Source organism: Arachis duranensis, chromosome 10, assembly GCF_000817695.3.
Source record: "Arachis duranensis cultivar V14167 chromosome 10, aradu.V14167.gnm2.J7QH, whole genome shotgun sequence".
Taxonomy (NCBI): domain Eukaryota; kingdom Viridiplantae; phylum Streptophyta; class Magnoliopsida; order Fabales; family Fabaceae; genus Arachis; species Arachis duranensis.
In genome coordinates, this window is record NC_029781.3 from 1,916,093 (window position 1) to 1,929,305 (window position 13,213).

General features: G+C 32.9%; 3 protein-coding genes across 3 annotated transcripts; all 3 read right to left on the minus strand.

Annotated features, from left to right (window-relative positions):
* Nucleotides 1-884: 884 nt before the first annotated feature.
* On the minus strand, nt 885-2,994 carry LOC107468232 (zingipain-2-like). The gene is made up of 5 exons (XM_021133130.2): nt 2,672-2,994; nt 2,280-2,512; nt 2,059-2,196; nt 1,476-1,973; nt 885-1,186 (listed from the first exon to the last, which is right to left on the minus strand). The coding sequence occupies exons 1-5, from the start codon at nt 2,892-2,894 to the stop codon at nt 1,043-1,045; spliced, it is 1,236 nt and encodes a 411-aa protein (XP_020988789.1). The 5' UTR covers nt 2,895-2,994; the 3' UTR covers nt 885-1,042.
* Nucleotides 2,995-7,275: 4,281 nt separating this feature from the next.
* Nucleotides 7,276-8,033, minus strand: LOC107468260 (abscisic acid receptor PYL11). Its single transcript, XM_016087514.3, has one exon. It carries the CDS (start codon nt 8,026-8,028, stop codon nt 7,459-7,461), a length of 570 nt encoding a protein of 189 aa, XP_015943000.1. The 5' UTR covers nt 8,029-8,033; the 3' UTR covers nt 7,276-7,458.
* A 3,455-nt stretch (nt 8,034-11,488) lies between these two features.
* LOC107468347 (peroxisome biogenesis protein 7) lies at nt 11,489-12,747 on the minus strand. The gene has a single exon (XM_016087619.3). It carries the CDS (start codon nt 12,605-12,607, stop codon nt 11,651-11,653), a length of 957 nt encoding a protein of 318 aa, XP_015943105.1. The 5' UTR covers nt 12,608-12,747; the 3' UTR covers nt 11,489-11,650.
* Nucleotides 12,748-13,213: the final 466 nt, after the last annotated feature.

Consider the following 13,213-nt stretch of genomic DNA (forward strand, 5'->3'; position numbering starts at 1 on the left):
TCGATGGCATGGATTTGGAGGCATTGTAACATCGAGAGAATTGAGAATTCACGAAGGTTGCTATCACAGTATGAAACAAAGAAAGAAATTGGGATTAGGTATGAGTGCTGTATAAAATTGGGATAATTTACCTAATGAATTCCCTTTTTCAGGACCAGAGAAATCAACGACCAGCACAACTTGAATAATCAAAGTAAACCTATGAAAAAGATGTGACAATTACATATATACTAAAAGTGTATATATAATGCATTTATCCTAAAATTATATACAATAGAAGATAATTAGCATTACTAATGTTTTGGTTTTGGATAACTATAAAAAGCTAATGTTAATGCAAATGAATTTTGCGTCGCTGGAAAGTTAGTGTTTTGTCTCGGATTTTTTCTTTTTTTTATCCAAACGGTATCCTTCAATCCAATAGATTAAAAATTAATCCGTTGTGAATATGAGTTCCATTTAAGCGACACTTGCTTAAAGTGGATGAGTAAATTGACCACGCAATCAACCAAAGTTGATTTTTTGTCTAGGATTTTAATTTATATTTTTTGGACACGGCCATTGATACATGAATTGATAATCCGACAATTAAAGATTAATCCGTTTATATCTATGCCTCTACCCAAGCCTGTGGATAATTTAGGTCAGATAAGTGGACTTAGTTACCTAATTTTGGCCCATTCTATTTTAAGAGTTGACAAGTCCAATAAAGCCTCTTCCAGGTTCGTAACTTTTATTATTAACATAAAAAATAATGTGTAGAATTTTGGATGTGCCACCGTCTTAATTAATTTCTTAAACATGTTAGAATTGGTGTATGTCATGTTCTCCCTAACACATGTTAATTGTGGTCTTAAAAAGTTTCTTTTAATAAAAGAGCTCTTAAAGTTATCATCAGTCCTCCAATTAATTTACAAAAAGAGAAATTTCTTTCTAAGCAGAAAAAGGAAGAGAAAATACACTAGAAGTGTAATGCAAGTACATAATAGATAATGGTAGAGAAAATCCATGCTGCATCTTGAGACTACAAGAATCCTCAGATTCAACGCATTGCAGCAAATGGGTTCTTTCTTAACTGAAGACTGTGATGTGTGTCTCTTGTTTTCTGTTCAAACTTGGTCCATGGAAACTTGTGTTTTCCCATCTTTCTCTTCTTTGCAGCTACTCCCATCAAATCTCCAGCATTCTGCATTACATAAAAACATAAATAGGAGAGTGTTAGGTAAACAATGATTATTTTAAACTAACATAAACAGTCATCAATCAAATAAAAACACACTGCACCTCCAAATTATCAACATAAATTTTAATATTAAAAGAATCATCCGTACACCTAGTAAAATGAACATCTGATATATCTATTATTCAAATTGTTTAATATTTTCGTTGTCTACCTATACTTTTCCAAACAGAAATCGGCAACCATATGTATCTTAAACAATAAACCATAACAAAGAATGTATCTCTTTAATTACCTGGAGGCAGAGTCCATATTCAACATCACAAATGGGGTAATCACTTGGGCAGCAATACTCTGTTCCAATGCAGCACACAGCATTCTCATATTCACAGCAGCCATAGACAAGGCAGGAATCAAACAACTCAAAGAGGCAACAACATGTCTCGTCCCCCGGACAATATGACAAGTCACCACATTCACTTGGTGAAGGAGCAGGAGGAGGCGGAGGCGTTGGTGGTGGTGGTGGTGATGATGGTGGAAAAGGAGGGCTCTGTGGTGATGGTGCAGTAGTGGACTCTTTGGTTGGATATGAGGCCATGTAATTGATTGCACAAACTCCATATTTCAAATCAATGTTCCTTTTTATGTAAATATATCCATCCATTCCCCAACCTGTTCCCCATGAATTCTTCACTATCCAGTAATCTTCATCACCCTCTGATCCATATCCCACTATTAATATTGCATGGTCAATATCATCTGGGTTACTTGAGCAATCTCCATCATAGATGCCCTGTTCAAGAAAAGAAGAATCTAGTTACAAAAGAGTATGCTGCTAACATTATTTTATAACATGATCTAATATTTACAACACTTACACCAGTGTATAATTGAAAATCCAATGAAGAGCCATGTATAGCAGCACCGATAGGTTGCTTCACAGTAGCACACAGAAGAGCACTATCTGATTTTGCCACATCATTGTATCCATCAATGCTAACAACTTTGTTTTCCTCCTAATTTATGAAAACCTTAAATAATTAGGCTCAAATTAATATAATGAGGCTACTCAATATTAGAATAGTAAGGAATATGTAACCTTGGTAATATTGCAGCTACTATCTACACCAGTGTATGGGTAATCAGTTTCAGTATCTATGCCACCATTGTTCATTACCCATTCAAAAGCATAGTCCATGTACCCTCCCTCACATCCATCATTAGTTTTGTCACAATCAACAAGTTCTTGTTCTGAAAGGCTTATAAGGTCCCCAGTTACTATTGCATTTATCCCTTCTATGGCCCCAGTGGAGGAGAATGCCCAGCAACTACCTACAAAACACATTGAATCAGAAAACTCAGTGATAAGAAAAATTGAAGTTGAAGAAAAACTTGACATATTAGAGAGCCAAATACTCAAATGCTTAAGTTATTGATTCATCAAATTTTTAAAGTGACAGATATTTAAGAACTGAGAGATTAGAAAATTACCGCAATCGCCTTGATCCTTCACACTAGTTACAACTCCCTTCTTCCTCCAATCTAAGGAGTAAGGTGTATTCTCACATGAATAGTCCTTAACACTGCTGGTGAGTCTTTTGTTCAAGGGCTGCTTCACCTTTGAAATATATTTATTCTTGAACTCTTCATTGCTCATATCAGCAAACCTATTCAGTCCAAGTCGGTGCCCCTCAGGAGAGTTTTGATTTTGCATTGCATTCTTCTCTACTATATATCTCAGATTCCTCTTGAAATTCTCCAACCTTAATGTTGCTTCTTCTTGATGTGTGTAGGACTTTTTGTGTTCCTGCTTCCATTGTACAATAACATAGAATTCCCCATGAAGCCACTATGAAGAAAAAAAGCTGATTTTTCTTGTTTGAACTCATATTCTTCACTGGTTATCAGTGATGCTTGTTGTTCAACCATCTTTTGCTTATAAAGTGATTGAATACAGGCCTAACAGTCAGCAAAACAAGAATCTGCAGTTCTATTTTCTTTTCTTTTCTTTTTTTTTAACCTTCATTCTTTGGGAATTATAAGAATATTGAATGAGATGGGACATCAAAGACATAGAAATGACACTGGCAATTTGGTAATTGTATATGAACTTCATGTTGTTAAATTTGGCACCAAACTTTTCTTTGATAGTTTCTACTAGTCCTGAAATTTAGAATCATTGACTTGCTAGTAAAAGAGTATCTCTACTAAAGGATTAAGAAATCCAACAGTCAAAGTCCAACAAACAGGATAGTTTCCTTAACCTTGTATTGCAACCTTGGACTGGTTGTTGAAGTTAGCTAGAATTATCAGTTTACATATATCACAGTCAAAGGTAATCATTGATCATAAGCCAGCTAGATAGTTCTTCTTGATGAAATCTGAAAAATTTTGGTTTGCACACTTTGGTCCTGAATGTCTGTCCTAAATTTGTATAAGATCATATTTAAACAAAATTTAATGAAATGAATTAAATGGTGTTAGAGTGGACTTGGACATATACTAAGTTTGGGTCTTCTCCATATATGCTCTGTATTTCTCTGTTTCTGCAACCACTAAATGCATCTAAGGCTAAAACTTCATAACTTTCAATTCTTATTTCACTTTTCACCAATTAAAAAAGAAAAGTAGCAATCTATCTGGAATTTTAAATTACAATCAATCAATTATAAGCTTATCATTTTGTAAGAATTGTGAAAGAAGTTCCTTTGGAAATAAAAATTTGGGTACGTTTGCCATGAAGTGAGTGATGCAGCAAATTAGTGGAAGAATAATCAAATATATTTGTATCTCATTTATATATTTTTTATTCATTTAATCAATTAGTTTTCAATTGATGGCTGACGATTTTCTTTTGTAGAATGAGGCCACGTAAGTGATACACATACAATCATTGTAAATCACATGCAAAGTTCCAGTTTGACAAACGAAAAACAGAACCATGTTACAATTTGTAACGTACTTCTAAAAGAAGCTAAAATCGGCCAGTAAATGTCCAAAATCGTTGTCGAAAATTGTTCAAGTAGCTTAATTAATTGGCAACTTGAGAGTGCTACTTTTCATAGAAAGCATCACATATAAAATAAAGTTCACAACACATGACATGTTGATCTTCTTGTTCCAAATACATGATATCAATTCCAAACTTGCTACGTCAGCATCAGTAGAGCGAATAAGTGAGAATTTTTACGAGACATTTCTATATTATAATTATTCTTTGGCTACCTAACTCACTCGTACAATAAATCTTGATCTGGGTAATTTCTAATCAGTCATTGAGACTTGAGCTTATGAAGTTGTTCAAAAGAGAGCTTTCATCACGTTCTAACAATTCGTCCAAAATATACTCCACCTCATATACTAGCGTGCATTTTTACTGTAAGATTATAATTTAAAGGCGATAATATATTGGTGAGGAGATGGATTGTTTTTGCTTTTGGAATAATGTGTTTAGCTTTAGCTTTAACCAGCGAATTTAAAATATGTGTTTAAGATACCAAAAGAAAAATCCAATATTAATTTGGAAGACAATTGAAATGCGAATAACTTCAACCGATCAAATTTACAAGTCCTGTATCACAATAAAACAATGCTTATGCATAACTTAGCTTGTTTATATATATAAATATATATTTGAATTTTAATACATTATAACTTTTTAGAAAATATACACTACTCTATAATTTGAATTGTTTCATTTTATATATTTTATTATTTTATATGTTAATTCTAGACACACAATATTTCGTCACAAATTGTCAATCTATATAATATTATTTTTAAAAATATTTGGTGTCATGTTTTTACTCTGCGCCGAATTTTATATACAGGATAAAATAATTGTAACAATATATGTTGACAAGAACAAAGTCAAGCAGTAATACTATAGACAAACTTACCAAAACAATTCCAACAACAGTACTGTCACACAAATTATAACTCAGAAAGTTTGAACTTTCTAACAAAGCTACAGTGTATTACAACTTAACTTATAAGTTGAAATACAGTGGTGATGTGCTCTTTTTTCAGTAATAACATATCTTTATTTTTTTACTGTCAATTTTTTCTATTAATTTCATTTATTACTATTCCTAATTAAACTATAAGTCATCTCATACATAATCAATCAAAATAAATCATCCAACTACGAATCTTTAAAATCACATACATGTGATTTAGCTCACCGAATCTTCGACCGAGATATATGTCCTTATAAAATGCTCTGGTTACCGAGTTATCTGCAACCGACTTTTTCTGTACTAAAATGAACTTGTGATTCAAACAGTCAAATCCCAAAAACAAATTAAAAATCAATTGATATTAAGTCAAACTGCTTAAGCTTATTCAAGAGATATCCTGATCCATTATTCAAATTCAGTGTTCCTTATCGAATTATAATTCGGCTTTTAAGCAAATCGCAACTCCTACTCTTTTATTATCAGATAGGCAATTTCAGATACTATCCACAAACAAATTTTTTCCACAATCCAAATAAATATCCAAGGACATACTAGTCCAATAATCGATTAGTAACAATATTCAAACCACAACAAGTGACTTAATTAACTAATTAAAACCGAACTATACTTTGGCTTTCAAACACATATATAAGATACTAAGCTATCTATCATTTCAAACAACCCGACATCCTATAAATCATAATCATTGCAAACAACCCAACGCTTATTATAAGTCAGAATCATTTCAAAATAAATTGACCTATAAGTCAGAGCAAATCCTATGCTTATCGACATCATATACGCTATGACTGCAACCAAATTCTAAATCGACCTATTACGTCAGCCAACCAATAATCGCTATAAAATAACTTACTCCCGCAAATTAGTCAAATAACTCAGCAGCAACCAACACTATCTATTTGACATATCAACAATGGTCCTCATTGATTACTATCAGGCATATTTATTCAATCTTGTAATTTCAACCACAACACATATCAATTAATCTCTTTTTCATACTATCTATCGTTATTTATATTTGCCAAAACAGATTAGCATTTATTACTTTACATTTCTTATCCATATTTCTACTCATTTTCCAAATAACACACGATTCCTACCACCCATGAAAAAATAGATATCCATATACAACTAAAAAACAATCTCTTGATTAAATGCTTGAATAATTGTGCTAATTCGGAATTTCTAATGAAAATATGAAAGTCAGAAAGGCAACTAAAATTGTGTACTGATAGATGATGTTACCAAAAAATTTGAAAGGACTTGTTCTCTTCGTTGATGACTTTGGAATGACTACTACCGCAATTATTATTTTCGAAGTGTGGTCGTCGCTATCACCAGGATTTTTCTAATTTTCCTCATCATCTCATCCGTTTTGGTTCAAAAGATCAGTTATCCTCCAAATTTTTGTTTTCAGTGACTCATTAATAACTAATAGTTCAGCTATAGTGAGGAGAGGAGAAAGTGAATTGTATGATAGTGGGGTTAAGTAAACTCGAACCCCACAGTGAAAAGCAAATGCTCCTGTGTAGTATAAGTCTCAAAAGATGTATAGCTTGTCATGTTTAGGAATTGATTTTTTTTATTGCCTGAAGTGGAAAAGGTATACATCGACTTTAAAAGAAACGGCGATAATAGACACCTATAAAAACACTCCGACGCTCAAATTAGCAATAGTAAAAAATGAATATAATGTTATTTAAAGTGAATAACATACTTTTTACATGTTTAGAGTTTGATATTTATAGAATATCACCTCTTTGAAAAAGTTAAAATATTTGTCTCATCTTTCAATAATCACCTTAATTTATTTATTTTTTAGTAGATTATTGATACAAAAATCTTCTCTAATCAAAAATAAATTATGTTTATTATTTCACTTAGAATTTAATTTATAGATATAATTAGGTTGGATTATAATTAACAGATAACAAAAAAAATTTATAAATATTAAATAAAATTTTATCTATTTTTTTTTATCTCCTTAGCATTATTAAAATTTAAATACTTATTTTAGTAGTAAAAGAAAGAAATGAAAACTTTAAAGTGAATATACTTATTTGATGACTAAAATTTATTTGATCAAACCCATTCGTATACAAGGAAATATGTATATATATAACATATACAGGGAGTACTATATCACATTATTAAAGTAACAAAGTGACCAAATAAGAAAAGAGAAACTTACTATATCAACAGCTTACATAGACTGCTGAAAAACTACTTAATTTCTAAACATGAAATCGTCCTTAATTATACATTACTAAGCATGCGATTAAGTATGAACAAGGCTTATTACGTATGTTTCTGATTGATATTGATTCCTTCTGTGATCTTAGCCAAGGACCTAAGATTGCAACCAATGATGGTATCTGTGAAAGAACGGGTATCTTCGCCGCTACTTCCCGCCGGAATATCCACCACATATGACTCTATAACGACGGTTTTGCCTCCAAACCTTTCTTCCTCTTCATGCAGAGTAGTGGTGGAGCTATAGTTGAGAAGCCTGTGATCACCACCGATGATGCTGAACTTGAGGACATGGTGATCATTATCAAGTTTGTCTAAGCGTTCCACGCTAACCTCAGCAGGCAAGCCAGACATAATTAGGACCTCACGGACGCTGCCAATGCCGCCGTCGCCGCTGAGCATGGTGCAACCCTTGATGAACTGTTTGTATCCCTGTGGATACTCAAAGCGCTTTATGATGGACCATACTAGATCCAAGGGTGCGTTTATGGTTTGGACCATGTTTGAGGTACACTGGTTTGATTTGAGGTTGGTGCTGGTGTTGTGGTGGTTCGCCATCATGGCTTCCATTGATGGTGAAGAAGGATCTTGATTTTGATTGTGGTTGCCAAGCATGTGTTTAACACAGGTAAGGCGGTGCTTGGTATGATATTTTTGTGTGCTGTTGGGCATCTATTTATATCTGAGTTGGAGAGTGTGATGTCAGCTAAGTACATGACAAAGTTTTGAGTTTGTGAGCAAAATACTCGCTATGTTTTGATAAACTTGCCACACTAAAGTCAGGCACTGCAAGTTAGATAAAATATTAGAAAGACAATAAAATTGAACTAAAATAAAATTTAAAAGAAAATTAAATTAAAATTTACATATAAAAAATTAAAAATAATAATAGAAAGACAAAAAAAAAATATTTCTGAAAATAAAAATTAATGGAAATTATTGTCCCTTTTTTCTGCCACTGACTTTGCCCCTAACACAAGTTGATGATGTATCAGATGTGAGTTACAAGTGATTCTAGTTTCCTACTTATAGATATGCACGCATTTATTGTCTTTAATATTTATGCTGATTTAAATCATATTATATATTATTCATATCTACTACTTTAGCTTGGTTAGTTATAAACTTATAATACGGTGTCTATTTAGTTCACTAGTTTTATGTATAGTTTAATTTACTCCTATTATGTACTAAATTTGATTAAACTTTTTCATTATATTTTAGGTATGCTTTGTGGCTGCTCTTTAATATTGTAGAATAATAATATTGTACGACAAAAGATAAAATATTTGTTATATATATATTGAAGATTTTGTAGACAGACCTTGACAATCGAAGATATTTTAAAAAAAAAATTAAAAGAGTAAAAAATACCATATCTAATTCAAAACTATTAAATTTATGATCTCTCAGTTTATGAACTCTTTATTTATTCTTTTTCGTATTAGACTATCTCTCATATTTGCTATATAAAAAGTTATTCTTAAAAAATGGTACAAACATTTTTTTTATTGTTAAATTATATTATATTTTATGTACAGAATTCTAGAAAAACAAATAGTATATTGCAGAAATTACTATTCTTACATTATATATTCTTGAAATTGTGTAATAAAAATACGACTGTTATTAATTAATTGTGAAAAAATATTTTAAACAGTTTTTGATAATTATTTAAAAAAAATTTTAACAAAAATTATATTTTTTGGTTTTTGATTTTTATTTTTACAAGATTGATTAGTTTATCTATTAATATTTTTTTGTATTAATGAAATAAATTTACAGGACATATTAAACTGTTAATTTATTCATTAAGAACCAATTATAATTAACAAATTTTTTTTGTTAAAAATTTTGTTGTCTTTTAATGATAATTTTTAAGATTGTTTAATTTTTATTTTTATTTTTTATTATTTTTTTCAAACATTAGCTAAATTTATTGTATAAAACTAAAAAATTAGTAATTTTTAAATTTTTTTACTTATAAAAATTAAATAAAAGAAATATTAGTGATTAATGTATCACATAAATATGTTTTAAAGAGAGATAATTGATAAAAAGAATAATTTCACAAAATTAAATATCAAGAATAAAAAAATATTTTTTTTTTTGTTTGAGGACATTGTAGTCCATGGAAAAAATTATTTTTTAAATTATTTTTAGTTAAATTATTTTTTAACTAATAAAATAAAAAAAATACTGATTGATTTCAAGAAAATGTCAAGGTGTGAGAGCCTCTGATTTCGAGAAGTTTAAGATTGGAGGCATGACATGTTTTGCGGTATGGTGGGTTTGGCTGCTTTCAAATTAGTGAAGTGGCTTCCAGACTTCCAGTATTTTTGACGTGAGAGCGAGACATGGGATGCTATGCTCTCTCTACTCATACTTATCACACTCGTAATCATCCCTGTCGGTTTGGGAATGCAACGACATCAACCTTGTCTATACCTTCCAATTGCCATTAACATAAATAAATGCTTTTAACATTCAAGTCTTGCTTCAAAAACTCTTTTAAACTCCAGTAATTTCATAACTACCGTTACATTATTACAATCATGTTAATACCCTTGCTAAGGTGTGCCAGAAACACAGAACACAAAACATTAGAATGCCATGTCTAATGTCTTGCGGCCAAGTAATAAAGAATGAAAAAGATGAGTGTTAAGGATGAGTAGATTTGTGATTTGTAATCATCATTTAGTTATTATTAATATTTTTAATAGTATGAAATTAAATCTAATGGGTATGTGATTATTCATTTTTTTTATTAATTAAATACTGATAAAATTTTAATAAAAGTGGTGGGCTCGTAGGCTTTCTCGTATAAATATGCATAACAAAACAGCATAAGGAGTTGAGGGTTTCCAAAGTTGGTTGTGCAGTGGTTTTGCATTTTCCAGACTGAAACTATGAGCTACCATCGAAATCCGGATCAAGAGACACATGTGTCATAAATATACAGGGATACCAAATAATACATCCAGATTTTCAATCCCTTATCACCAGTAGAATCTTATCATCTTAACTGCATAAACAATCATGGAAACAAGATTGTTAATAAAAACTAAAATGCTGCTTGCTTTAGAAAGCTCCCCTGAAATTTTTTTTAGATGAATTCTATAACTGAGTCTAATTTTTGTCTAAATTATTTATTTTTATACTTTAAAATTAAATATTAATTTTTAATTATTTTTAATAAATTAGACAATAATTTTTAAACACCATAACACTCATAATTTTGAACTTTATTTGATAAACATCTTGTATAAATTAAAGACAAAAAGCTTAGTAAATCTATATCTCCCGTTCCGAATTTTAACAGTTGACTTGCAAAAATCATTACAAATTTGACTGCAAACTTGTTTTATGATTTCCTTTTTGATGGTTCAAAGAAAACACATTTTGTCATTGCGTGCTGATTAATGATATATATTTGTGTTCGAAAATATATATATACCCTTTTTTGTTGGTTGCAATACTTGTTTTTTGCCGGTTATATATGTCTGCAGTAGCATTTTGTAAGGTTGTTTTCTGTTTCCCAAGCCATTTTGTTGTTTCATCTTTTCTATGTTGATGGAATCAAGCATTTTTTTTTTAGTGCAATGAAGAGATAACAACACTCGGTCATGAGTATCTGTATCTTCATCTATGCTCTTATAGACTAAGCCTTGTCCTGCATGGCCAACAAATAGTGAGCCTCATTATGTGCTGTGGCTATGTCGCCTCCAATAAATTGATCAACTTAATATGTTTTCTATAGGAATTTCTGTATTTTATGTCAAGTAATTCCCCTTGAGTATAAGTCAATACCACAACCATCAATTTAATTTTGCTAGATAACAAAAACAGGTGCAAGAATGCTTTCAATACAGCCATAAAAGTGAAAGTTCCGCAGAACTTTGATACACAAATAACTGTTACTGTAAGGGCATCCAGAGTTAGCACAACCAAGAATCTACAACAACCAAACACTAAATTCCATCCCACAGAAAACACATAATATAAATATCTGAAGAAAGAACAAAGCAACTATCTTCAGTTTCAATTAACAATTTAATTTAACATGGATGCATACAAATTATTTGTGACTAGCCATTTCATTCATTACCAATGCGATTGATGTATACACTCATTAAGTTCCTGAACCCCTGATCTGATGATGCATGAATATAAACAAACATACAACAAAAACCTTAATCCCCAAAACATGAAGAAAAAGCAGAAAAAAGGAAGCTTGTCAAGGTGCTCTAGGATCAGTGCCATGCTGCCAAACATAAACAAGCTCATCCCAACCAGTGCTGGCCATCAAGCCTTCAACAAGAACACTCATATCAACACCAACGGCGAACTCCGTGTGATGATCGTACCGACTCACAAGCGCATCCTCCACCATGAAATCCCAAACACAAACCGTCATATCATAAGAGCAAGACACCATCAAATTCCGCACGTGCGGTGAAAACCTCACCTTCCTCACCGCATACCCGTGTCCATTCATAACCGCAATCGGAACCCTAAAACTCCTCACATCCCAAACCTTGATGCTCTTATCCACCGAAGCAGTCGCAATTATGCAGTCGTCGTACTTGTTCCAATCGCAAGTTAGCACCTCCATTTCGTGAGGAGGGAACACCATGGTGGACGAAGGTTCACGAACATCCCACACGCGGAGGGTGCAGTCGCCGGAGGCGGACGCGAAGACGTCGGCGTGGCGAGGGTTCCATACGGCGGAGTAGACGCAGTAGGAGTGTTCCTTGAAGGTGCGGAGCGAGGAGGGGCGGTCGAGGGTCCAGAGCTTGACGGTGTCGTCCCAGGACGAGGTGAGGAAGGAGTCGCGGCGGAGGGGGTTGTAGTCGGCGGAGTGGACCTCGCGTGTGTGCTCGCGAAGGGACCGGATAGGGTTGGAAGTAGGCGGTAGTGCGGTGTCGTAGAGCTTGACGGAGCCGTCGGCGACGGCGGCAACGAGGAGGGAGTCGTGGGACTCGGACCAGGCAACATCGTAGACTCCGTCGGCGGTGTCGTAGGCGGCGATCTCGGTGAAGGGCTGGGAAGGGTTTGGGGAGAGGGAGAGGACGTGGAGGCGGCCGTTGCCGAGGATACCGAAGTTCTGTGCGGTTGCGACGGCGAGGCGGTCCTCGTAGAAGGGGCTGAACTTGACGGAGTAACCGTTGAATGGAGTCTTGAATACCGGCATCGCTGATTTGATTCACTTTTCAGATTCGATTGATTCGAAGCTGATGATTTCTGCGTTCAACTACGTCTTCTTCCTCTTCGCCTCCCTTTACCATTATCCTTTTTTCCTTTTTTTTTAATAATATTTCCTTTTTTGCTCCCATCAATCAAATGAAGCTATGCAACTACTGCCCACTCCCTACTATTTTTCCAAAAATTCAAAAGCAGGCCATCCTCTTGGGCCTTTCCACATACAACTTTTCCAAAAATTCAAAAAAATTGTTTGGGCTTCTACGAGAAATAATGGATCTCACAAAAAACAGAAAGAAAAAATATATTGGGCGAAAAATGTTTGTAACCAAAGTTTCTGAATTTTAGACATTTATTTAAGAGTTTTGTTAAATAATAACTTATTTACCTAGCATTGCTATTATTTGAAGTTGCATTTTAAATTAGTTGTTATATTATATGATGAGTGCACTACAAGTGAATGAGCATTTGCTTAGCGTTCTATAATTATATGATGATAGGACTAACACTCTTCACTTCCTCCACTTAACTTCAGCTGCTTCACTATTTTTCTTCCCCATGTATAAACTATTCAAATATATAGTTTATGTAACACATT

Bases quoted from the DNA above. Each gene is read 5' to 3' on its own strand.
- LOC107468232 (XM_021133130.2), bottom strand. From the start codon at position 2,894: ATGCAAAATCAAAACTCTCCTGAGGGGCACCGACTTGGACTGAATAGG. The intron at 2,513-2,671 runs GTAATTTTCTAA...TGTGTTTTGTAG, and splicing joins GAAGGATCAAGGCGATTGCG to GTAGTTGCTGGGCATTCTCC. The intron at 1,187-1,475 runs GTAATTAAAGAG...TATGTAATGCAG, and splicing joins AATATGGACTCTGCCTCCAG to AATGCTGGAGATTTGATGGG.
- LOC107468347 (XM_016087619.3), bottom strand. From the start codon at position 12,607: ATGCCGGTATTCAAGACTCCATTCAACGGTTACTCCGTCAAGTTCAGC.
- LOC107468260 (XM_016087514.3), bottom strand. From the start codon at position 8,028: ATGCTTGGCAACCACAATCAAAATCAAGATCCTTCTTCACCATCAATG.